Genomic DNA, 26339 nt, shown 5'->3' with positions numbered 1-26339 from the left:
TGTATTCAGGACAAATATTCCTCCTGATAAAAATAATTTCCAACTAACAGGAAAAAAAAATATTTTGTAATAATAAAGCTAAGGGCAAAATATCCAAAATTTTAAATGCACTACAGACTGAAGTCCAATATTGTACTCTGAAAAATTGTACCAGGATCTTAAATTTTTCTAAATTTTGGCTCTAAGCTATAGAAGTAAAAGGGAAGGTTTTAATTACTTTCAGAGGACATTTAATCAGGTTCTTTACAAACCTTAATTAATTAAGTTTGCTCCAGAGATTAATACAGTTTTAAGATTTACTTTGATTGTAATTGGCTGAAAACGCTTGTCTTTATTTGAAAGAATATAACAAATATTTTATATAAGAGAGCCAGACAGCCAAATTAAAATCTAGCATATGACCCTGAATAATGTAGTCTATAAGGTGATGAAACCTCAGCTTCTATGATGGTAGGTAGATAATAATTCCATGTAAAAGTAAGTTGCTTAAAATGCTGTGGCCTTCTGTGTCTTTGCAAACTGTGACATAACTTCTGCTATGCACTGAAACACTTTAGATGAAATAAGAATGATCAATTCCATTGTTTAGAATCTCTCTGAGAATCACATTGATTGAATTATTTCAATTCAAGAGAAACTAAAAGTTTTAATTTTAAAATTTTAAACATGCAAAGCTTGCAAGCCTAAGAGGATTGTATAAAGGTAAGGCCAAAAATATGGAGAATTGCCAAGATAAAACTATTATTCCCTTGAAAAATTCTTAATATTGCTATGGAAAAGCAAATAAAATTGATATTAACAACAATAATGAATCCCGCTACCTGTGCAAAGTGAAACTTTAAAATAATGGTCATTAAATATATAAAAGACAGAAGGAAGCAACAAATAAACTTTGTGCTGACACAAAGGGTACACAGTCACTAAGGAAGAGCATAAAATCTCTGTATCTTTGGAGTTGTTGGTTTGAAAATGGCATGAAGTTTTTAATGAATTTTACATTAAACAGTGCCTGGATAAAGACAAAGAAATGAAACAGGTCTCCATTTCATTTGAGTTCTCTGTTAGACTGGACTACAAAGCTTGTCTACATTGGAGCAATGCTTCTCTTGGTACAGTGAGCTGGTTTGAACAGGAAGTCTGGAGATTGTCTCCTCCAGAATAACCTACAACTTTACAGTCATGGCATTTTCCTGAGAAAAAGGGAGCTGCGGGCCTTAGCTGCCTGAGGAAGGAATTGAGACCCAGTCTCCCAAAGCCTGATCAAGCAGTGTAACTACTAGCATATTGTGTGAAAGTTTTGTTGCATTGCTACCAGAATTTTCTTTCTCTTTCTCTCTCTCCGGTTTTGTTTGTTTTTCTGTTTGTTTGTTTAAGTTGAAAAAATGGACTCTACTCAGACACCTAGGTTCTTACAGGATTTGTGGCTTTTCAACACAGATGGAGGAAAGGCTTAATCTGCATTCTGGAGTCCGCTTTTGAAGTGCCAGAGAATATTTAAGTGTATACCTATAGTCAGTACTTTGGCTGACTAGGTCTATACTGGGGATTTTGTAGATCGCTCTTCTCGTGTCTGATTTTTCCTGGTCATTGTTGCTGGTCCTCAATATCTAATGAATAGTATTCTTGGATAACTGCTTTAGACATTGAATAGCTTTTAATTTCAAGGAAAGAGAGTTCTTGTTGAGTAAATATGTAGTATTTGCTAGGAAAAAAAAAAAAAAAAAGCCTCTCGACAATTTACAGTGTGTGATGTCTTCCAGGTCAATATTTTTAACCGTTACCATACATGGTGCCAAAACAAGGACCTCTGGCTAATCTAAAAGATGATTTTCTTTTCTATTTTGCCATATTGAGGTGCAGGTAACATGCCTCATGCCAAAATGTAGGAGTTCCTAATTAATAAAATACTCTTACCTAAACTATAATTTAAATGCTAACTGATGGATATGGTTAAGTAGCAAAAAACTAAAAGATTAAATTACTTACTGGGTCTTTGATTGATTGAAGTGATACATGTCCTGGATAAAACATAAATATTGCAGAAAATAATCCAATATGACATCTCTGACATTCAGCTATAACTTAAATTATAGACTGGTCAGTAAATGATCTTAAGCTGTTTAAGGTTTCATCAACCATCTGCAAGATTGATTTTCTTCAAAATTACTGTACTAAAATGTTTTCTTTTGTTGCTGCATTGACTCAGATCACAAACCACAATTTTAAGATCGGCTCCTATTTACAAAAATGCTTTGACATAGTGCATTTGTTCAGCCTAGGCAACAATAAAGGATTGTGGTATCATTTTGAAGAAGGTTGTTTGACAGGCCCTGTTTGTTTATTTGGGGTAATGTGAGCTGCATTCAGAAAATGTTACATTTTGTTTCATGATTGTGTACATTCTCTCCCACTGCTTCCAGGCAAGCCCTGTAAGCAGAGAAGACACGGATTTAGATCTTGTTTCCATGGCCAGTGGAAGTGCTTTGACTAAGAACAGAGAAAAAAATAAGCAGCCACACAGACACTCAGCAAGATCTTCAAGTAAGTTATGGGTTTTTTCAATACCAGTTTTAAAGGTCACTTTAAAATACTTTTGTGGAACTAAGCATGCTTGGAATCCCTAATAGCATATGCTAATTATTCTTCTGTTGCTTACCTGAAACCTTTTCATATGTTTTCTATGGTTCTGTGTAAAAAATGCATCATTAATATCAATGGACTTTCCTCTTGTAATTTTAACCCACAGGCAGTGTGACATATACTAGGTCTTCCGATGCCCAAGTTCATAAAATATTGTTTCTTTATATTACAAACAGAATATTTTATGCTAAAAATATTATTGTTTTATGTTCTCCTTCATTTTTTTTTCCCAAAATAGATTTGGAAAATACAACTTCTGTTAACTAAATACCATAACACATATCTTAATCAAGCCATAGATTTCTGTCATACTAGTTACCAATAATGCTGTAGTATATACATCCTACAGAATTTACTGTAGCTCAGTGGCAGAGGATCCCTTTATTTTTATCAATCTTTAATATCATACAAATTAAAAGAAGAACATGTATATGAAAAAGTAGAATAATGCTTGAAAGTCATAAAATGATACCATTTTCAGATTCATGTTTTATTTTGCATAATGTAGCTGAAGAATATGTTAGCATATTTCTAATACGATGTACTGTATTTTGTCATTTGTGTACAAACTGAATTATTCAAATAAATTTAATTCAAAGGCCCCAAATTTTCATTTTCATATAAGCATTATTAAATAACTCTGGAAAAATTATTAGAATTCATAAATCCATTTAGGCAATGCAGTTTCTTGAAATTATTTGTGTCAAAGTTTACATTCCTAAAATTAGATTAGATAAAATGTAGCATCCTAGTCTCAGTTAAGTGCAGCCATCAGGAAAGAATAAAATTCTTTGTCTGCCTACCATGTTAGAAAAACTTGAATTGCATCCTGAATTTTCCAGTTTCTCTCCGTTGGCTACTAATGAAGCCCCACCATTTAAATTAGATGAGATTGCTGACTACTAGGATCCTGAATTTAGTAGCTGAGCTGCAAATGTCAACAGCAAAATTATCATTATATTCATATGTTCAGAATAGAATGTATGCATATCTGGAATAATTGAGTTAGGTAGTATACACCACTTACATATTAATGTATAACTGCTGTCTAGATTGTAACCTGCACTATCCTGCCATCCAGAAAAATAAATAAGAATCAGCTCTTTCTCTGAAGAGAGAACCGTTATGCAGAACTTGCCTTAGGAGCTTTAGTACAGTAAATAAAAAAGTGCCATTGTATTATGCCTTCAAAAAGAAGAGTCTAGGAAAGAAGCAGAGAACAATCCAACTGGCAGAGTCATAAGTGTCAGAGACAGACAGTCTACTGTGTTTGGTAATATATGTATTTTCGCAAAAGACTTATCTATATAAGCACGTTTACATGTTCATTCTCCTTTCTGTAGTCGAGGAACTAAGGAAAAAAGGGCAGACGATTTATGTTTTTCTATATATGTTTCTGTATGTATTATTGTCTATACATTTTTTTTCGTTGTGGATATGAGAAGGCTAAACAGTGATGATACATTAAACTGAAATGCATATTACTTATAAAACCAGATATTACTGTTATCTTTCTACAATTAATATCAAGTAAATAAGCATGTTTATTATATTAGTTCAGTTTGCTGAATACTGTTGCTCTTCAATAATTTACAATAAATTATTAGCTCAATGGGGACCTTAATCTTTAATCATTAAATCATAATCATAAATCATAATCTTTAATCATTAAATGTTTGCCTCTTTTTTATATGAAAAATATATTAATTATATAATACTTTCCTGCTGTATTCCCTCTTGGTTTTGCATTCTGAAATATTTAATGAAGAAGCCTGGAAAGTGTTTTAGTGATTCAGTAGGTGTATTCATTTTGAATTAACAATGAATTGATATTACTGAAGAGATTAGAAAAGGGACTGTGACTTTGGACATGTTTCCATTTTAACTAATTATTAAATCAAGTCCTTACACCACTTTTCAGGAGAATTTGACCTCAATGATCTGACAAGATTTAATCAACAAAACATAGCTACACTACCACTTTACATCCTAATTATTGGTAGGGAGTCTTCGGCAAACTGTGCTGTACAGCTGAGAGATGTTACTAAATTTAAGAGATGTTATGGATATCATATATGTTTCTTATAAATAATTTGTAATTCAGTTAATGCATCAATAAATCATTGAGGTCCTCCAGATTGAAAAAGCAGGTCTAAAAATACAGAATAAATTATTTTAGGTACATTTACTGAAAAAAAAATAATAAAAAAAAATTGTGTGATACTGAAAAAAATACCTTTCATATATTGCTGGGTCATGACTGTAGATCATGTTTTTGTAAAGACAAAACATGTAGACTGCTTCACTGCTTTAATTCAGAGGTGTTTTTAGAAAGGCTAAGTCAACATTTTCAGAAGTATTTTGGGGAACTGCCAATTTTCAATGTACTTTTTGTAGGCCTTATTTGCTGAGGATAGGTTCTTAGCATTTCTGAAGTTAAGGTTAAAGATTTTAAAGATTGTTATCACCAGAAATTACTAGGTGTTTCTGAAAAAAAAAATGGATGGAATGAATTAATCCCAAACTAACTTAATTCTGTTCTTTGACACAAAAATAATTTTAATAATAAAGGAAATGCTGTGGACCTAGTACATCTTAGGTAAAGGAAAGCATTTCCGTATAGCACTTAGGATATTTGATGTGCTTCTCTGTTATATGTTCAAAGGGAAAATTGACTGATATGGGTTAAATTATATCAACAAAAAAAAAAAAAAAAAAGTAAGTAAAAGATATAACATCAAGAAAGGATAAAAAGTGCTCGGTCAGACTAGTTATCTATCCAATTTGGGACCTTGCCTGGATTGACGGCCAGTACATTATGTTCTCAAAAATACCACCTTGTATTCCTTCCAAAAATCATAGTTATTTCTTTCTGCTCTCTGGTTATTTTTTCTTTTCTATTTCTTGATGTTTGGGGGCTTTTATTTTTATTTTTTCATTTTTTGTCCATTCTCGTCAAACTGCTAAGGTCTTGATCTTTCTGATACTTTGTGCCAATGAGTTGCAAAAGAAAGCAAGTTTTAAAGACTTTTGCTGACTGTATTTTCTGCCTTTAAGTTTTTTACATTAACTCACCTTGCTTTCTTTAAAAAAAGGGCAGAAAAGAAAGATATTTTTATCTGATGTGTACCTTCTCTGTAACACATACCCATGGTCTGTGATGTGGTTAGTGCCTTACAGAGTTTTATTAAAATCTTTATTAGCTCTGTGAATACTGGTGTGAATTACTGGTTATAAAATTTGTTAGTGAATAATTTCCTGAGCAAAAATAGTGTAGGTAACACTAAGGTGCAAGATGGGCAATGAATTTTTTTGCAAGAATTAGAAATTGAGTAATTATTTTTTGATAACAAGCTAGATGTTTGTGGGTTTTTTTATGCTAATCCAGAGTTTGTGAGTAGGTTATGACAATCATAAACTCCATTCTATCATCCCAGACTGGTTACATACAATCAATGTTGTACATTGAGATGAGATATAAAACTACATTGTCTACCTATCATCAGTATTTTGTGTTTTTCTATACTCTACAAATCTTAAAGTTTATTCTCTTTTACTTTCTTGTTTTGTGACCTGCAATCTGCCTGGACTTCCCAGAAGCACTAGAATTTGAAAGTAGAATGTAATGGGAGCTGGGCCACTCATTGTTACTTAAAATGCTACCTGTTATTCTCAATTCTTTTCTTCCTTAGTCTTTCAGAGAGTCTCTGATTTCCGTAAAATATTATTTTTTGTGAAACAAAATTTAAAAAAAAAAACAAACAAACACACAAAACAAACAAACAAACAAAAATGCTTGGAGCTCAACCTTGTAACTCCTTAATCACCCCTAGTTCTAAACATGACCTTTAATTGCTATCTCCACTGCAGACATGTATTGGTTTCATTTCTCAGATAAATTTCAACTCTACTGTTCTCATACTCTGTGAAATTAAATTAATGAAGTTCATTAAAGCTGTTCTTACAGTGGAAAGACTTCCAACTCAGTAGAGAAAAAAAAAAAAAAACAACCAACCAACCAACCAATAAATAAATAAATAAAAACCTCCCTTAACTTTGTTCATTTTTTTCACTTTCCTTATTACACCTTTCAATTCTTATTCTTCTTCTTGAGAGAATCCCACTTTTTTTTTTCCTTTTTTTTTTCTTATTGCCTCCCTTTCTCTTGATAAATCAGAATCCCTAACAAAATTTTCAGCTTTGTTTTAAGGAGTATGATACATCTTTACTTCTTAAAAAATGCCTGCTTTCCTGCTCCTTTCCCCTTTCCATTATAATTGTCTATATATTCCAGTTCCATAACTGCTGTCTTTCATTTAGGAACTGTAAACTCTTTGTGTGCAGTAAACATTTCATTTTTAAGATCCCTCTTCATCCTTTACTCTCATTTATGTTTTACTCAGAAACTTCAGCTGGTATTCTTCCTTCCTTCCTTCCCTCCTTCCTTCCTTCCTTCCTTCCTTCCTTCCTTCCTTCCTTCCTTCCTTCCTTCCTTCCTTCCTTCCTTCCTTCCTTCCCTCCTTCCTTCCTTCCTTCCCTCCTTCCTTCCTTCCCTCCTTCCTTCCTTCCTTCCTTCCTTCCTTCCTTCCTTCCTTCCTTCCTTCCTTCCTTCCCTCCTTCCTTCCTTCCTTCCCTCCTTCCTTCCTTCCCTCCTTCCCTCCTTCCTTCCTTCCCTCCTTCCTTCCCTCCTTCCTTCCCTCCTTCCCTCCTTCCTTCTGCTCTTTCTTTTTTCTCATGCAGTCTCCATTAGAAGTTTGCCATGTTACAGAAACTGAGTAAGGAACATTTTAGAAACATATGATCAAACATGGAAGTACTTATTTAGTAGTCCTTTCAGTTTCCTGCTATTTACCTGCTTAGTAGAATTTCTAGAAGATAACAGTAAAATTTATGCTTTCTCCTTAGAAACATGTAGAAATGCTGTAAGTGTATAAGGGATATTTACAGTACTAATTACTTGCCCCAATTAAAAAATGATGAACCCAATTTACTTGAGAAAATCACAACTGCTATCACTATATTAGGAATAAAGCTATCTCTTCTGTAAGCCACATCTGGTAGTATGACCACATGAATGTTAAGATACGCATTTTGTCCAGTAAAAGATTATGGGATAATTCCATACTATGAATATTTTTGTTCTCAGGAAATGAATGTATAGAATGGATGAAAAAGGGTTCCACAGTTCTGAAGTATTTAAATTTACCAGGTTTTGAATCGTACTAGAGAATTATGATTATTGCTGTGAACATCATTTCAATATATTTTTTCCACTGAGATTCCTCTGTACATCTTACCAGAATACAAAATATGAAAAGAGATTATATTCCACCACTTTTTTGCATAACATATATATATATTGTCAGAGGAAAACAGTTAGAAATGGATTAAGCCTATGTTGTATGCTGAAAAAAAAATACAAAATAACCTGAGTCTGGAAACTCTTAGCCACATTAGGGTAGGATGGTGCTTAGGCAAGAAGCTGTAAAAAGGAAGTGAATTAAAAAAAAAAAAAAAAAAAAAGTGAATAAATCCAATATTATATATTGGATTTATAAATACAATAAATATCCAATTATAATGGATTTATAATCCAATATTATAAATCCATACAATATTCTTCATTATATTTTAAGAATCCTTCAGTATACTGAACTTTACTTGATGTCCTATATGCAAAAATACACAGCACAAGGGAACTTGTTCATGCATAGACAGATATTTTAAAAAGTACTTTTTTGTGGGTATGGTAAATGAATGGTTCTGATAGTATACATTTATCCACATGAGAGTAAATATTTAACAGCAGATTCAAGAATTTTGGCTTTTTTTTTTTTCCTGGTTCTGAAAGTAGCCTGTTAGTTGATATTAGGTATGTCATTTTGACTTGCCAGTTCTTCTAACTGCTGAAATGAAAATTGAGATATGTACTATACTTCTATACTTATGTAAAGTTTATATACCCACTGTTGAAAGGATCATTATATATTTAACTGTTAGGAAAGGCAAAGGGCCTCCTCCTCATTTGTGAACTGTGTAGACTATTTGGAAGCTGTCATGTTAACAAAGGAGTAATGTTACAGATGGATATACACAGGTACAACCATGCAAACCACAGATTAGTTAAAATAGACTGATAAAATCAAGGGCTGTGTCAAATGAGGAATTGATTGATTCACAAAATAAATTAATTAGTGACAGCATATGTATAGCTATCATTCTTTGAGAGCATCTTACATTCAGTTATTGTTTTATTTTTTTTTTCCTGACTGGGAAGATGTTTGATTAAGTAATACAGAAGTGCAGTACTCCTTCTAGAAAAGTTATTAAAAATGGAACAAGCAGTTTACAATTCTAAAACCAGGAAAATAAATAAGCAAAACAAAAACAATAAAAAGACGTGCCATAAATTTCTTTCCAGTATAGATTTTTAAGTCCTGAATTTGCAAGTAAAGTGAATCAGCATAAGTGTCACCATTCATTTTCAGAGAGCTATTTATCAATATTATCTGTTTGGGAGGAAGGCTCATAAATGGACAGAATGATCATGATGTCTATGATCATGAAGGTAAAATGAATTTCTAAGGTGAAGTCCTGTCTTAATCAAACCCAGTAAGCCAGACTAGTAAACCAGATTTCAGTATGATACATGTATCTAAGACACAAAGAAAAAAATAAATCATTTTTCCTGCTTTTCCTCTATCCACAGATAAAACATCCAAGTGTTTCCCTGTTCTTGCAGTATGCCATCTTCATAACTAAATAACCCCCTGCCTTTCTCTCACTTTCATTCCTGCTTCTTCTCTATTGCTCCTGTAGCTAGACTCCGTCACAGAGAGCAAGTAGGCTCTTAAGCTCCCTGACCTACCATGACTTAATTTTAACATTGTTTTTAGAAACAGATATGCTTAGCTCCCTGTAACATCATGATAAAGCATGTTTCCTGTTGCCTGATGTTTTAAGGAACATAACCAAAATCACCTCCAACCATGTAGGAACAATTTTTATATACTTGATCAAATTTGGACAGATTCAAAAAACAAAGCTGTGTTGCTTGGCAAATTTCAAGTCATTTCTGCAATGGGCAACATAAATACCTCATGTATTTTTTTCTTAGAAGAGCCTTCTGAAAACTTCAGGAAAGCCAATAAGTCAGCCTGTAAAATTTCATCCTAAATGGACAAAATTTGGGAAATAGATAAGAAGCTGGAATACAAAGGAAATATTGGTCTTTAATAGATTTGCTAAAGTCCTGTTTATGGTTAGGAAAACGTTATATTTTAAAGGAACATCTTTGGAGCGTTATGTTTTTTATGTTATTTTATCTCTATGTGTAGAAAGGTGATTAATAACTTTTTATAACACATCATTATTCTTGTAAATCTGTATGAATTCCTTTATGTGTCTGAGTTTCATGTTAAGAGTTGAAGAGCTGAGATTAATCAAATATGTAGTTGCTGGTATGATCTGGTTAGAATAGCATCAATGTTTGATAAACAAATTAAATTCATTAAATTAATTACCCCCTCCCCCTCACCCCTCCAAAAAATGTTTTAGTTTCAGATCTCTATAGGGAAAGGAAATATATCTTTACATATAAGATGCTCCTGTGGCTTCTCAATACTATTCAAATATACGTGTGAAATATAAAAACATAATGTAAATTTATAATACAATATTTTGTTTGTTTTAATGTAAACAATGCAACTTAAAAAAAAAAAAAGAAAAAGAGAACATTTGTGATTTGACTTCAGTATAGCCATAAATACCATAAATAACAATATTAAAAAGTAACTCTTCTGAGATTGTTGCATTCACCTTTTCATAGACCTGCTGAACCTAGCTTCTTTCTAGAGCTTAAATTGATGTAAACGCTTTGCTGCTAAGGATTCGTTCTGGTCACTTTCATTAAAATGTTGATTTTTTTTTTTTTCCATGCCTTCTTATGCTGTATTTGCTCTTAAGTAATACAATATGGTAAAGACTTTGAAATAAATTTTCTCTCCAGACACACAATGTTAGGTGGATCAATAAATGCCCTATGATGTCTACTATGCATCATAAAATTCTTACCATAACCTGTTTAACCAAGCTTTTCTTTTTGGACACCAAGAATTTTATTCAAAGCATTTTACATATTGCATTACTTATCAAAACAGAGGATATGTAAACCTTGACATTTGTTAAAAGACCCAGGTTTTAACCAAAAAAGACCAGAACAAATCAATAGCAGAAAACAGATTAAACAACAGAAAAGTAACTGCTTAGAAATAGAAACTTGTTAACCAAACCCAAGACAAGCTTTCAGCACGTAGTCAAAGGAAATAGTTATTTGATATATACAGGCACCTGAATATATTTCAGAATATACTCGAGCTTCATAGAGTTGAAAGTTACAATTAAATGAAAGTACAGTAAATTACTTTTACAACCTGAATCTTCCAAACCTTTGCAAGATAGGAGAAATTAAATTGTTTTTCTTGGCTACCAATTTGTTCCCATATGAGGGGGTATTAGAATAACTATATATCATGTTAAATTATACTTAATACCAGGTTCTATTTCATTCTAGTACCCATAAATGGTAAAAATGTTGTCATTGTTGCTATTGTTATTTATTGTTACAGTTGCAAAATTATCATTGCATTATAGAATAAAAACAATGTATTTCTTCTAATTTCTGTTTAGTAAAGATACGTACATATGGGCTTGAAAGAATATGAATCTTTTTGTTATTGCCTTTTGCTTAATCCCATTACATTTATGGAATATAACATTAAAAAAATATATTATATGCATGTTTACAACTCTTCATAAATCACAAATATACATGTGCATACCTGTGTATGTATGTACACTTACTAAATGAAAGATATGCCTTACAGATTTGTTTATAACAAACTAAGACTCTAAATTTTATCTTTTATTTTTCCAATCAAGTTCTGATAATATTAATTTTATTTGTTAATATATACTTATACCCAAAACATTCATTTGCAAGACACATATTGTAATTTAGGGAAGAAATAAGGTATTTCAAATCTAAGCTTCCTGTGAAAGCCATTTATCTATATTACTATTACTAATGCTGTAAAAGAGAACTATAAAGATCTCAACAACAACAACAAAAAATGTATTGGATTGTAAAGTAAGACTTCCAAATAAACTATGCTCTGAAGAACATGTACATTATCTCACAGTTTTAAAGTATTTTAATAATTCATGAATATCTGGTCTTGCAGCATTTTAGATACTTTGGGTAGAACATGCAAAATGTTTACATTTGCAAGCCATCATTGTTGTTTAGTGAACTCTTGTTTTATTCTTCTGTTCATTGAACCAAGTATCTTCCCAACTTTTTGTTATTTTCTCACCTGTTCTTAAAGTAAAGAATCTCACAAAGCAGTAAATTTGTAAAACTTCTCCTGAGCAAGTATAATCTCCAAGGAGAAGTATAACAAGCATAACTATAAATAAATGGAACAAATATAATAAGGTTTCAGTTAACTGTTCACTTTAATGATTTTTAAAAATAAAACAATAAAACAAGGCTGTATTTGTAAGGAACATTTGGAGGTTCAGTCTCTTAGTTCAAAATGGCATCATCATCCCCAAATTCTTGTCTTCCCTCATCCCCTTTATTTAGACAAAATTTTAACCATTTTATATGGACCTGTCTTTATTGAATATTTCTGAAGGGAAAAAAAAAGACTGTTTTAATATTATAGAATTAGAAGACCTGTTGTAACACAGGCATAAAAATACAGTAGAGTTAGTTTTAATTTACATGTGATATTTTTATTTCTTGCAACACTCAACCTAGACACTTGCTTTATACTTATTAGAAATGCTTCTCTTAGTTTCCCTCAAGAGTGGATTCTTGCCTGGATTCTCAATGAAACAGGAGAAGATATGACTTAAAAATAAGCACAGAAATTTAATGGCACATGTATGATAAATCAGTTAAGTCCTATATTTGCAATGCATTCCATTTGTATATTTTCATTTTCCTTTCTGGTTATTCCATTAAGCTCTAGGAGGAAGATGCAATAAAAAGATGTCTTATATTTGACTTATGCCTTCATCATAAATGAGCTGTTTCTTTGCTTTACAACACTCAATCATAATTAACATTTAAGCAACCAGTAGTTCTGTAATTACAAAGTCTGAAAATTAGGTATAACATAAATAGGAGTAAGCAAACCTCATTATGCTTCTATACCAGTCTGGCACATAACTATTTGAGAATTCTTCTGTAGGGAATAGGTTGTTTTGTCTCAATGGAAGTTTTTCATCACTCCAATTAGACCAATAACTAGAACAGCAATGCTGATAATAATACCCATCTCTCAGTTCAATTGAGTTGATATCAGGAGTACATTCTCAAAAGAGCAAGCATGTTTATATCCACTTCAAAGACATGAAGGTGGGACATACAAAGGGAGCGAGCAGCTGAAGGAACTGGACTTGTTTAATCTGGAGCAAAGGAGGCTGAGGAGGTGACAAAGCACTGTTCTCTTTAAGTACCTGAAAGAAGCTTGTAATGAGGAAGGTGTCAATCTCTCTTCTCAGACTCAAGGCAGTGGCCTCAGGTTGTGCCAGGGGATGTTTAGACTTGATATCAGGAAGCATTTCTTCATGGGAAGAGTGATTAGACAAGCAGCCAGGAAGTTACCATCCCTGGAGGTATTTAAGAGATATGTGGATGTGTCACTTAGGGACATGGTTTAGCGGTGGACTTGTAGTGTTAGATGAATGGTTGGACCTGACAGTCTTTTCCAACCAAAATGATTCTATGCTTTGCACTTTACAGGCCTAACATGGTGATATTTTCATTCTAAATTTGTTGTTCATTCCCTGCAATTATTTCATTTTATTTGTCTGAAAATGCTAAAAATCCTATGAATGATGGGAAGGAAGGATATAGAGTAGCCTATGCTTTGATTAACTTTCTCTAGATCAATACTGTAGGTAAAGCTTAAAGCAGACAGTAGAAAGTCTAACCAACACTACAGACTGCATAGAGAAAAAGAGCGTCATGACCACCAGACTTTGGGGTATCCTCTGATTTGTTAAACCCAGATTCAAGGGAGCAGTGAGTATCTGGAATTTTACAAAAATACCTTCAGGCTGAGGAAATTGTCCTGCCCTGCTACTGAGACCACAGGGTCTAGAAATTCTGAGCTATGATTCTCACATAGAAGGTTATTTTGTCAGACAGATTATATACACTCAAAATTAATAAATTGTTACATTTTACTTACAAAATATTTGACTATGCTACCCTCTAAGCAATGTACAAATCAATTACAATTAAAAATAAAAAATAAATATGTGAACTATTGACCATGAAGTTTAGACAAGTACAATTTATGCTATGACAGATACTGCCATCATTCTGCCAAAATAAAAGGGTATATTACTAATTTGTAAAGACTTCTCACAAGTATCTTATAGCGAATTACAGCAAGTCTTTAGGGATTGTTTTATGGAATAATATACCTTTCACAGCAATGTTGAGACAATATATCCCTTGCAATGAATTGTGTATAGTTTTAAGTGGAAAGCCAGAAAACTATATTTATAGATTTCTGAAATCCATCATGAAAATAATATTTATCAGTACAGATAAGTTCATAAACAAGTGTGGTTGTTAGTCCAGGAATAATCCAGGCTAGGCAATTAGGATATGTTTGACTTTCTTTTTTCTGTATTCATTGGGCTCTGTCACTTTTAAACTAATTTTCGAATTTATTATTATTGGTTTTGTTCTGACATTTGTCTTTTTTTCAAAATAATTCAATATTAATTCAAAAGGTAATTCAAATATTTCTTTCATCAAAATATAGAAATAACTGCTATCTTTAATATACCTTTATCATTAATATAATCTTGAAGATGAATGTATGAAAGAGTCAGTCTCAAGCATACACTAGCCCAAAATATTTTTCCAGTTTAAACATGTAATAGATCCTTCCTTCCTTCCTTCCTTCCTTCCTTCCTTCCTTCCTTCCTTCCTTCCTTCCTTCCTTCCTTCTGATGTCATATTCCACAGTATTAAATCTTTTTATGGGTTAACAACATTTCCAAATTCAGAAAAAAAAATAAAAATCTTTCATGGAGGAACACATTTTTTTTAGACCTCTATCAAGTAGACCTGGAGTAAATTATATATCTCAAGAAAAAAAAGAAAAAAAAAAAAAGAAAAAAAAAAAAAAAATCAATTGACTATAGCCATAGAGCCATAAGTAAACAGACAGGTATCACATTAAAGCTACTAGAAAAGAAAAAGAGAGAACTATTTATAAGATGCATTTGCAATAATTAAAAAATTCATAAAAGGCAACACAAAGCTGGTAAAAGCTCCTGACATTTAGATCTAGCTGACTACAGAAAGGTATCCACAAGAAAACAGAAAAGTTCTGTTTGAAAATGTATCACTATTGTTACCTATATTTCTAAATAAGCATGTTCAATCATATAATTTAAGCATTTTATTATTATTATTTTGGGGTGGCTATTATGAGAAATTTAGTTTTGTTGTTTCAAAGCACCAAGAAGTTGACATATCAAAAATGTTTACTAAAGATATGTAAATGGTAATCTTTTCCTTTGATAGGTGGCAAAAAAAAGTTTGTAAATTTTGTATTTGATAATCCATCACACTAATTATATATATAACTGCTATACTGTGAACATCGTATCATCCTCTTGGCAAGTTTAATTTGTTTTCAGACACCATGCTAATAGGTGTCTAAGAAAGACATTTACATCTGTTAAATGTTGTTTTGTATAAATACAATAATTTGAATCAATAGTTGTTTAGTTTATTAAATTAGTATATAGCCAGTATATAACCAGTATATTTTATAATATATATATGTAGTATTATATAATAGTATATGATATATAGATAAATTATTCAGTCATCTATATATATGACAATTATTTTTATTTAATACATTTATGTGTGTGCTTAAACTTGCTTTGGCATCATTCATCTTTCTCAGAGTCCAAGTATTCATGGGCTTTGAAAGAAGAAATGCTTTCATTTGGTCTAAAATATTAAAACAAGAACTTGATAAATTGATAAGTCTTCTGAACTGGACCTTCTTCAATTTGGAAAATGCTAATTTATCTGTGTAAATTATACTCAAAACGGACACATAATGGCCCTATTAAAGATAGGGTAATTTTGTTTAGTAATTTTACTGTTTATTTTCATAAAGGCTTTTTTTTCATAAATTACTGCTTTATGAAAGTACTTCAACTTTTAAAACAGAGAGGAATACAGAGTTAGAAAACATGTTTGCTATCAATTTTAGACATAGCAATATATTTTGTGATATTAAAAGAAACATGAAGCAGTGAAATTTAGTGTTTGCTGTTGTTTAATTTCATATATTTGTTTGTTGCTTAGAAAAGAATGTATCTACACCAGATAAATCACATCTGGGTCCATCTTGTAGAGAACGGATATCATTTCGAGACCATCCAGTGCAGCTCAGCGGAGGATGGGGAACAGGAAAAAAGAGGCAAAAGGTTAAAAATGTTAGTTGAATATTGGAGATTTTTTGTGACTAGTTGATTTAATCAAATTTTTGTTTTCCAAAGCATGTGGAGAACTGTTTCCTTTTAAGCCTATGAATATATATATATATTCACAAACATATATACGTATATATATGTATATTATTCACATATATATACATGTATATATAAACATATATATATATTCACATATAATAAACCTATATATATATATTCACATATATATGTGTGAATATATATATATAGGTTTATTATCAGCATAATAAGTTTCAGTTAACTAAATGTGACATTTTATTATACATAGTTATAGTGTTTTTTGGTTGTTTGTTAGTTTTGTTTTGTTTTTGGTCAAATTACTTTATACCTGTCAGTACATTGTCATACTTAGTGTTTTCAATTGCTTATATGTTTGTGTGGTTTAGAACACAGAATCAATCAACTCTACAAGAATGAATTGTACAGTGAGCAAGTTTAGGCTTGTTTATAAGAAGTGGTTGAGATGTGCAAATGTAGTTAGTAATAGTTCATGTTAATATGATGTATGCTGTATATCAAGTCTCTAAATACTCATTTTTCACAAATAAAATACATGCTTATAAACTGTGTTATGGACTATGACATCCAATAATGTCATTCTTAAAGTCCGTTTAGAATATTTTACTGAAGCAGCAAAAACTCATGGCAGGCTGGAAACATACAAATAGTGGGGATGCATTTTTTTTTAACAATGTGAGAAATCCTCTTGAACTTTCACCCTAAATTATTGTAATAATATGATAAAGCAACCTGCTAACCTTTTATACTTTCAAATATTTCTAACCTTTTCCTAGATGGTTAAAGAAAAATAAATTTACTACGATCTTATTTGTGCTGGGGTAGTATAACCCTACGTCTACAAGACACTGTTAACTCAACTCTATTTGTTCATGTAGCCAGAGTCCTTCAGACCCATGTGTAGAAGTTCTGTGGTACAAAGAGATCTAGAGAAAGAAACAAAATAAATTATTTAGTTTATATAATAAACTATTAATACTACTTTGAGGTAGAAAACTTGAGATGGATATCTAACTCATTACTTCTAGTGAATTCTTTGCCCATTGGTATACACAACAGAAAAGTTTTTTTTTTTTTTAATTTAATTTAATTTTATTTATTTTATTTATTTCAAAGCCTAACATTTTAATGTTTTCCACTTTGAGTGTTGAAGTTGCTAACCGGATCTAGAGAAGTCTGTCTTTGGATTTCCTCATCTGTTTTTGTCCAATATTCTGAATCCTTAATTCCTTACAGGCTGAGAGCGAGTTGGGAAGGATAATGTGGCTTGAAAATTCAGTCATTACAGAAGATAAGTTCTTATGTTGTGTCTTCAAAATGTACTTAAATTTCATTATATTATTTTGTGAGTTGCTTTTATATGCTAACACATACATGTGACTGATGTTTCAAAGAAATTATCTCAATTTTTGTGAATATTCACATCCATTTTCACATTCAAGGACAGCTGATACCATACAAAACATTGCAGCATTGCTGTCGATACCATTCAATAACTTTGCTCATTCTTATCACAGTCTCATTGAATATATTGAGTTGGAAGAGACCCACAAGGATCACTGAATCCAACTCATCATGACTCCACACAGGACAACCTAAGAATTGAAACATATTTCTGAATGTTATCCATACACTTCTTGAACTCTGTCAGGCCCAGTGCCATGACCACTTCCCTGGGGAGCCTGTTCCAGTACCTGACCATCCTCTTGGTAAAGAACTTTTTCCTGATACCCAATGTGAACATCTGCATCTTTAAACCATTCCCTTTGATCTTTGTCACTGGTGAGCAAAGCAAAGACATGAGCACCTCCTTCCCCGCTTCCCTTCATGAGGAAGCTGTAGACTATAATGAGGTCACCCCTCGGTCTCCTCTAAGCTGGATAAACTAAGTATTCTTACTGACTCCTCATAAGTCATACCCCCTGGTTCTTTTGTTGCCATTCTTTGGACACATCCTTCTTATATCCTATTAAGGTACTTTTTTTTTTGTTATCACTTTATTTTGAAAAGCCAGTGCAGCCTATTTCAGAGAAGATTTCATTCACTTTTAGAGGAATGATGATCAGCACAGTTCCTTGTCCTGACTGTGGAAATGCTGTTGTCTTCAGCAGAGTATAAAATGTCATTAGATGGTTCTACAGTCTAGTTAGTTTCCCAATGTATGTAGCAAGTGTACTGCATACTTTCAGTATTCTAAATTTCTAAATATATTGTATAATACCTTTTAAAAATCACCCCCAAAGACCGCAGCAATTGTATCATTAAGGATATTAGTTTTGAAAGAAAGCTTTGTTAGTTCAAAATATTTGTCATTGTATGTGGCAGTATGATCAGTAAATAGATCCACCACTATTACGGGTACTAACTGGAGATCAAAATGCAAAATCAAGCAGTTTACAATTCAGCACTCCTTGCAGAATGTTCCCTCTATTTAGACTGTGCATAATATACTGCACATCAATGCAACTGATGCAAAGTAAAACAAGGATATTTGTTATTCAGATTTCATAAATGTTAGATGCTATAATAAAAATATACTTTAGAAAAGTTTTCATACCTGATCTCTTTTGCTTTCCAGCTGTTTCTGAATTAGAAATACCAAGCCTAAGTAAAATGTTTTGGCAACATTTTTAAAGGCATTTTATTTTGTAAGGAAAAGGTAGTAGCTTTATAACATACAACTTACTAAATTACATGTTGGAGTGACAAGATTTGCTGACATGCCTTTTGAGTTTCATAATATGCTTAGTCTGCTATTCCATAAATTGATATTGTCATGAATATGTTAAGTAGCGTACCTAACAGAAATTAAGTTACAAAATATGCCAAAATACATTGTTGTTTTCATTAGATAATATTGCAATACGTAATAGGACGTCTTGTTATTATATCCAGTACATTTTTAAGAATTGCAATGTTGAAAGTACAGTGTGTCTGGTCAAATATGGGTAAAAGTCCAAGGCACAATTTCTGTTTAAGCTAGCAGAAAGACCATTATTGTTTTCAGGACCAAGGTGAAATCTGGGCAAATGTCTGTTGCTCTTACACCTTACAAAATGTAGGGTCAGAAGTAACATGAATACTACATCTGGTAACATATTTACGACATGACTACTTCAAGCAGCAGAAAGCTGTTTCATGCTTTCTTTTTGTCTCCCTCGTATTTTCTATTTTCTTTCTTTCTGGTAGTTTTTTTGTTTGTTTGTTTGTTTGTTTGTTTGTTTTTCCCCTCTATCTCCACTCTATCAAATACAGCAATTCCTATTCAGGACAAAAACACATAATTAAAAGTTCCTCTCAAAATCTATTTCGATATGTTTGGGTGGCTGTGAGTAGTGCTTGGAACTTGAGTTCAGAGCAAGTCCATGTGATGGCCCAGGAAAACATGAACCCCGAATACCTCAAACTGCATATTTCTAAATGTGCTGCTGCCTTTGTGGTGCTCTAAACGTCTTCATGGTTAACTAGCATAATCTGCTCAGCACATTTTTCTTTTCCCTGTATATCCTTTAGTAGGAAGGAAGAAGGACTTCATGTGAAAAACAAACAAACAAACAAAAACACTTCAGAAAATCTTCCTTTCCTTGCCTATATGAGTCTCGATTCTTGAAAGAATCTCATTCTGTAGAAAAAAAAAAATCAAAATCAAGGATGAAACAACACAAGTGAGTTTAATCATTTACCCTTTAGTAGGTGTCGTTTACCAAACCCAATCGAACAGCTTTTTTTGACCTTTCCTCAGGACGGATCACTGAGATTGCTTTCGCCGTATAATTTATGTGAACATGAACTCTGATCGCCAGTATATTCTTTCAACGCTCCTTTGTTCGAAAGATGTCATTAGGAGCATCGTTACCTGCTGCAACAGAGAAGTGCATTCTGAATCAGAAGGAGGTGTTAATGGTACTCAGATCGTCCATATTTGAATGACAAAACACGATGACGAAATATTTCTAGCTGAATAACAGGCCAGTTTTCTTGCTTACATCTTTAGATACTTTTCAGACAGTAGCTGTGTTTACTCAAATGATTACTGCTCAAGTAGATTTCTTATTTTAAGAGATCTGCAAATAATGGGTACCCAATGTGCCTTTAGGATAGACATTGCTGTGGTCCAGGATGAGCTGGTATTGCATTTTGGTTTAGTAAATCATTATAATTAAGTACTAATAATCTAGTACTAATAATCTAGTACTAATAATATAGTACTCAATCATACATTCATTAAATGAGGGTCTGCTGTACGAAATGTTTATATTTTTCAAAAATATGCCACAGGTTACATCCAAATCTCACTTCAGACACATGGTTGCAAAGCAGCCACTTGGTCTCCAACTACAGCTATTATACCCACAGTGAGGAATTTATTTAATATCTTTTTTTTTTTTTTTTTTTTTAATCATGATAACGGAAATGTATTTTTCTGGAGGCACAGCCTTTCCTTGATATACACTGAAGTTAATTCTATTAACATTAATGGAAACCAAGCTAATATTCTGGGACACTGCAATATCTTAATACTGTTTCCTGTAATGAGAAAAACACATTAGAAAAGTGGTTATTACTGGATGGCCCCAAGAAGGCAGGAAAGGAACACAACCATGTAAAAGTCTGACTAGCCTGATTTCACATCTGAGATCCAAGCTGTTTGTACTTAACTGTACTAGCTAAAAATAAATAAATAAATAAATAAATAAATAAATAAATAAGTTTTCCTCTCTTATTTCTTTTTACAGTCCTAAGTGAAAAACTAATTATCTAATTTTATTTTTATAAGATTTGTGGAAAGTATTAGTCCAGCATAGGAATTTGGATCTTTGGCTGTTAGTCTGTAGGAAGCAGATGAATGACAGTCACTTCTGAGTTCATTGTTGAATAAGGTCTTAGAGAATGGAAATCTCATGGCCCACAGTGAACTTCATCACTTGTAAGATCTTGTGTGATAAGTGTGAAAGTCGTACAGTTCATGGATGTACCATAGTTAAGTAGGAATGGGGGGCCACTGTCTTCTCACAGAGGCAGAGAAATTTGATTAGAGTAGGAAAGAAACATAGGTATGGCCTGGAAGTAACAATATAGTCTAAATAAATAATCTAAACCAGCCTATGTATTTCAATGGATAAATGATAAATTGTTCCTCAAGGTAGATAATGGGCAGGAAAGTGCTGATCATACCTCCTTGGATCCACCCTCAAGATACCTTCAAGGTGCCAAATTGGGCTGAGTTTTTTTTCAGTTAGCACTGAAAAAACTACTGGAGAGTTGTTTATGAAGTCCCATGATGGCCAAAGTGCAGGGACCAGGTTTTCCAGGAGGTTTTTAGAAGAAATATTTTGTATCTGCCTCAGACTGACAAATTGTTGAAGGCTGGAAGTAGAAATGAATGGCATTATGAACTATATTGTTATTCGTGAGCAGATAGACAGAGATTGTTCTTCATGAGCACAGAAGGACTTCCTCTGCTATTTCGGTGACATGGATGCTGATGGAACGGGTTATCATTTACCTAGCTGCCAAGAAGGACTAGAATTTGTTCCTCTCCTGGTCTTCACTTGAATGACCGATGGATTTGTTTAGAATTAGCATCCTCTACTTAGTTTCTTAGCTGACTGATTGCTGTCTACATAGCTAGTTGTTTTTGTTTGTTTTGTTTGTTTTTCATCCAAACACTAAAGAAGACCAAATACCCAGGTAGATGTAAAATGACCCCTGGCTGAAATGCAGTTTTAATCGCAGTAATAAAAGAGAAAGACGAAGAGTATTTTATGTTCGTAACAACCAATGATGATTTGACAAAGTTAAGATATGATCAGAAATGTTTGTTAATAATAGCTGAAGGTTGCATTTTCTGTATTCCTAGCTTATTCATTTGGTAAATTACTCTTAGGCAAAGAAACCAAAGGTGGTGGTGGTGGTTGTTGTTGTTATTTAGACATTACTTCAGGGAGTCTGAGCGCAAATAAGCACTATTAATCAGCTGTGCCAAAGGCAAAACAATTTTTAGTGGAGATCGCTATAGCTATCAGGTATATTTCTAATAAAGAATAAATGTTTCTATTTCAAGTGAGAGCCGTTTACTATTCCTGTGAACAACGCTCTACAAAGGAAAAAGTAAGAGAAAAAAAAAGGGGGGGGGAATAAAAAGGCTTTATTTTCCTGCTAAATTTGTATCATTAAATGAGAGTTGTCCATTCAAAACTGCATGTCTTCTGCTACCATCACCATGTGTAGGAGGTCTAGAGGTTATTAATTGCAAGAACCCAAGTCAGCCATAAATTTGACCCTAATCTGACTAATACGTTGTAATTTGCGCGATTTAATTAGGTTCTCCAGTAATTTTCCTTTAAACAACAACTTGCTTAATGTGAGAAAAGAAGTCGTGCCACAAAAAAAAAAAAAAGTGTTTTCTCCAGCGCCAGGTGAGAAGAGAATACTTAGTCTCGTCTAAGTGATAATTTCTGGTGTTTTTTCTTCCGTCGCAGTTTATTCATAATTTACAGCTTCTGTGAAAGCCATCTTGATGCAACCAAGTGCGCTTCCTGCTGCTAATTTCAGTGTCGGTCCCTGAAACCGTAGCGCTGTGCACCAGCTCCAGAAAGAGCACAGAGAAATCTGTGTTTGTGTAAGGATTTCCTTAAATAAATTCGTTTTCCATTTTACGAGCAGTGCGTTCATTCTTCGTTACGAGCTCAGTCCCATTGATGTCTGTGCGAGTTTTGCCTGAGTAAAAGCCAATAGCGACAAGCTGTGTTTTATACCATTCTCAATTGCAGGTAGCATCTCGGGGGGCTGCCGAGCCCATGCAGTGTACAGCTGGGCCATGAGCCGGCGTAAAGTCCGGTCCTCGTGTCGCTGGTGGGGAGGGATGCTCTGGATGGGGTGCCATGCGGTCGAGAGGGCAATTTGCTTTCTCTTCGCGGATACCTCTTGCTCTGCAAGCAGGAGGCGAAGAGAGGCATCGCGCTTACAGCACCTCTGCTTTAGCTGATTGATACTTGACGAACAAACCCGTCACCACCACCACCCCCACCACCCCGGCCCCCGTGCTTGCTCCGGTACAAATGCAGGCAGAAATAAGGGACTTTCTTGCTGGGTCAGGTCCCCGACGCCCATTACTCCCCGATACCCTCTGGAAGCAAGCACCGCACGTCTCAGGGAAAAGGTCTCTCGCGGTGACATATCCCAGGTACGGGTTTTGTCAGGAAAAGTGAAATACTCCGAAGCAATTTGTAATACAGTGGATTAATTTTGATTGCCTGGGGTAGAAACAAAAAGAATACTGTCTCTAACCATAGACTGGGGGCTGACTTTATTTGCCAATATCAATATTTGTGTGGAAAGCTTAAAATATGTTGTTTTTCCAAGAGCTGAAGTTTTAAGAGGGGAGGAGGGGGAGGCCCATGAATGAAATATTAGCAGCATATCGGTTAACCACTAAGTCCTTTTTTGTATTCATCTAGCCGTTTCTGGTAAGAAGGGCGGAGAGTTTAAAGGCTCGGGGATAGATGCTCCTTAATGCACACTAAGGTTTCGAAAGATACAAGCAGCTCTCAGCAAAGGACAAAATAAGGCTGAGACTGTACAGAGCCGAGTGCTGAAAGACGGGAACAAAATTGCTCTGTGGCTTTCAGCATCGCTGAGTTACACATTTTAAAATCAGATCTAGCACACATCGCATTGAAGAGAAAAAAAAAAAAAAAAGCAACGGTTCTTTCAGACGAGCCAGTCCTGAAAACCAGCAGTCCCTGTCAAAGTTAGCTCAATGCATCCATTTGTTAGTGCTTCCAACCTGAACAGGGATCTATTTCTTAGACCCTGTCCCTTCTGTCTCACACCTTCCTTCAGCTTCGTGCTTAGAAACCAGAATGTCGACCCATATTTCATGCCTTAAAAGAAATCAATTCATCTGAAATGACAAGAGAGCCCCCCACACATTCTCCAGGCCCCTCGATACATTCAGAGCCTCGGGGTCGCTCCGGTAATGTAGCCCGTATATTTTCGGAATTGTCCTAATATTAATCAAACTGCCAGCAGGGAAGACTGCGTAGCTTGCAAAGAAGGGCTTTTCTTCTGGCTTGCTCGTTTGCAAAGGTGCGTTAATGCTCAGTGCTCCATAGTCAGAGCCGGGCTGGTTCGCTATGGTAGATCGAGGAGTTGTTGGTAAAACATCAGCGTTAGTTACTTAGACGTCTCCTGCACTTAAAATTCACAATGAGGTCATTTTGGGGAAACAAACAAACAAAACAAAACACATAGGAAATCAATTCCCGGGAGGGGGAGGAGGTTAAAAGCAGGAATTTTCAGCCATAACATGCTAGAGAGTTTCTTTTTCACGTTTGCATTTTGCTCCTAAGGCGTCTATTTCTTTGATGTGCAGAACGCTGTTTGTATTTTGCACTGCGTGTATCTCTATAATTTGCTGGAAAGCACAGCGGAGCGGGAGAAGGGGGTCGGTGGGACGGGATTTGGATTTCAAAGAGCACATCCAGCTGCTGGAGCAATCCCCACCCCCACCCCCACCCCGGCCTTTGTAGCCAGCAGGTTTGTCCTCGCGTGAAGGAGGTGGGACAGACGCCCCCTCCAGCAGCCCCCCGTCTCCGACTGAAGGAAGGACCGTGACTGTCTTTTCTATGATCCCGAGTGGGAATCAGGACGCTATTCTTACACGAAATGCTGAGCAACTAGCAGATCCGAGAAACGTCGATAGAGCAAATCTCTCCCCTCCCCCGACAGTGCTAAGGTGCATGGGGCTTGAGTCCCACAGCCCAACTTTCAAAATCCTTTCTAAACTTGATAAAGGGCTGTAATAGCAGCCAGATAAAGCACAGATTAAATTCGTGTTGGGTTTGTTTTTATAGTCCATATGTAAGTAGGTTCCATTATAATTTGAACTAGATCAAGATAAAAGATTAATCTGTTTTTATAGAGCATCTCTGCTGAGATTTCCTATGGGGCTAAGATTAGATCCACACACTAAATATTATCTCGTTCCATTTTGTGTTGAGAGAAACGTTAGATGGCTTAAGAAGATTCATTACGTGTTGCAAGAAGAAAATTGTCGAAGTTCGTCCAGTTCTGACAGCAATCCGTCTCTCTTAAGGGGAGAAGAGGGACGGGAGAACCTTCCCGTTCACTAGTTGCTTGTCTTCCCACTGCATATGCCTTTGAGGCACATGAAATCTTCATTTTATCTGTGCAGGTGTCGTGCAGGAAACCTCCCAAACAGCTGAGGTATTGTCAAAGCGCCAAACTGCAGGAACCGTGAAATGATCGCTGTCATTACGTTTTGGCTGGTTTGTGGATAAAATCTGGGAGCGTCTGAACCTCGAGTCTGGCTGGGAAAGGCTCCAGGCTCGGGCCCGGTGTAATGAGAACCGACACTTCACTTTCTCTGCGCACTGCCCGGGGACGGACGCAACTCAGCGGTCCCTTGCCCTGCCCATGTAGTGAATTAACCAGCAGAAGAGCCGTCGATTTGCTCCTATGCCTTCAGTTATCTGCGAAGCTACATATCCCAGGCTTTTGGTAAAGTCACTCCAAACAAAGTCAATTAAACACTTCCCCTCCGAGCGGAAAATCTGAAGGCTACCCTCCTACACCAGAACCGATTTTTGTTTTCTTAGGTGAACAAAAACTGCCCTTTAGTAAGAAAGTTTATTAAACGGGATTCAGATCGGGCCCTTTTTGCAGCTTGGCTGCTGAGACCCGAAGCACAGTCGTTACTTTTACTCATTAGAATAGGATGCTCAATTAAAAAAAAAAAAAAAAGAAAAAAAAAAAAGAAAAAAAAAGAAAGCTTAAAAAGCCCAACAGCCCTCAAAGCCCAACTTGTTTTAGTATGCATTGAAATTTATTGCAGATTTTTTGCTTGCAGTAATAATGCTGCAAGTGATTCTTTCTCACAAACAGGATGTCTGGAAAATTATAACTCAGCCGAGCTAGATTTTGAATCTGTAACTTGCGATTGCCTTCATCCCCCCGGGGGGGGGGGGGGGGGGGGAGGGTTTAGAGTGAGCGTGGAGGGTCTTACACTTTCTGCCGCCTCCGCGGATAGGATCGCTCATTCCCAGGACCGGGCAAGAGTTCCCGAGCAA

At 34.5% G+C, this 26339-nt stretch overlaps 1 protein-coding gene across 6 annotated transcripts in view; it reads left to right on the top strand.

Annotated features, from left to right (window-relative positions):
- The window catches only part of LRRIQ1 (leucine rich repeats and IQ motif containing 1), a 117179-nt gene extending 96276 nt beyond the window's left edge, over nucleotides 1–20903 (top strand). For all 6 annotated transcript variants that reach the window (XM_072037005.1, XM_072037022.1, XM_038173132.2 and 3 more), the window contains 2 exons: nucleotides 2421–2541; nucleotides 16061–20903. In XM_072037005.1, coding sequence (XP_071893106.1) covers nucleotides 2421–2541; nucleotides 16061–16200 — 261 coding nt within the window. In that variant the 3' untranslated portion in view covers nucleotides 16201–20903. The remainder of the gene's footprint in view (nucleotides 1–2420; nucleotides 2542–16060) is intronic.
- The last annotated feature ends 5436 nt before the right edge of the window (nucleotides 20904–26339 follow it).

The sequence above is a fragment of the Anas platyrhynchos genome, chromosome 1 (genome assembly GCF_047663525.1).
Source record: "Anas platyrhynchos isolate ZD024472 breed Pekin duck chromosome 1, IASCAAS_PekinDuck_T2T, whole genome shotgun sequence".
Classification (NCBI taxonomy): domain Eukaryota; kingdom Metazoa; phylum Chordata; class Aves; order Anseriformes; family Anatidae; genus Anas; species Anas platyrhynchos.
This window is presented reverse-complemented; position numbering and strand designations above follow the sequence as displayed.